Source organism: Crocuta crocuta, unplaced genomic scaffold, assembly GCF_008692635.1.
Source record: "Crocuta crocuta isolate KB4526 unplaced genomic scaffold, BGI_CrCroc_1.0 scaffold296, whole genome shotgun sequence".
NCBI classification, from domain to species: domain Eukaryota; kingdom Metazoa; phylum Chordata; class Mammalia; order Carnivora; family Hyaenidae; genus Crocuta; species Crocuta crocuta.
In genome coordinates, this window is record NW_027530504.1 from 1,190,128 (window position 1) to 1,190,487 (window position 360).

General features: G+C 71.7%; 1 protein-coding gene across 1 annotated transcript in view; it reads right to left on the reverse strand.

Moving 5' to 3' along the window:
- Positions 1 to 360, reverse strand: part of SEC61A1 (SEC61 translocon subunit alpha 1) — a 13,919-nt gene that overhangs the window by 1,658 nt on the left and 11,901 nt on the right. Inside the window, exon 10 of the mRNA XM_077766860.1 lies at positions 83 to 159. Within this exon, the coding sequence (XP_077622986.1) occupies positions 83 to 159 (77 nt within the window). The remainder of the gene's footprint in view (positions 1 to 82; positions 160 to 360) is intronic.

Below are 360 nucleotides of genomic sequence, written 5' to 3' on the forward strand. Positions count from 1 at the left end.
AGGACGCTCAGCGCAAGGAGGCCTCCGGCACGGGGCTGGGCACGGGGCTGGGCACGGGGCTGGGCACGGGCCCGACACTCACCGGTTGAGCTCGTGGACCATGGAGGTCTCCCGGTGGCCCCTCATCACCATCTGCTGCTCCTTCAGCTGCTTCGCCACCTGCAGGGCACCCAGCAAGGAGGCAGCGTGAGGCTTTACACTCGAAGCTGAGGGAAGGCGCACGACTCCTGGTGGTGCCCGGCCCTCACACGGGGACGCGACGCCTGCAGGGCGCCACGTGACGAAGGCCAGCCCCACGGCTGGGCTCCGGCTCTGGCCATCGACGCCTCGGGCCGCCCCCACCAGGGGCACCTGCTGCGG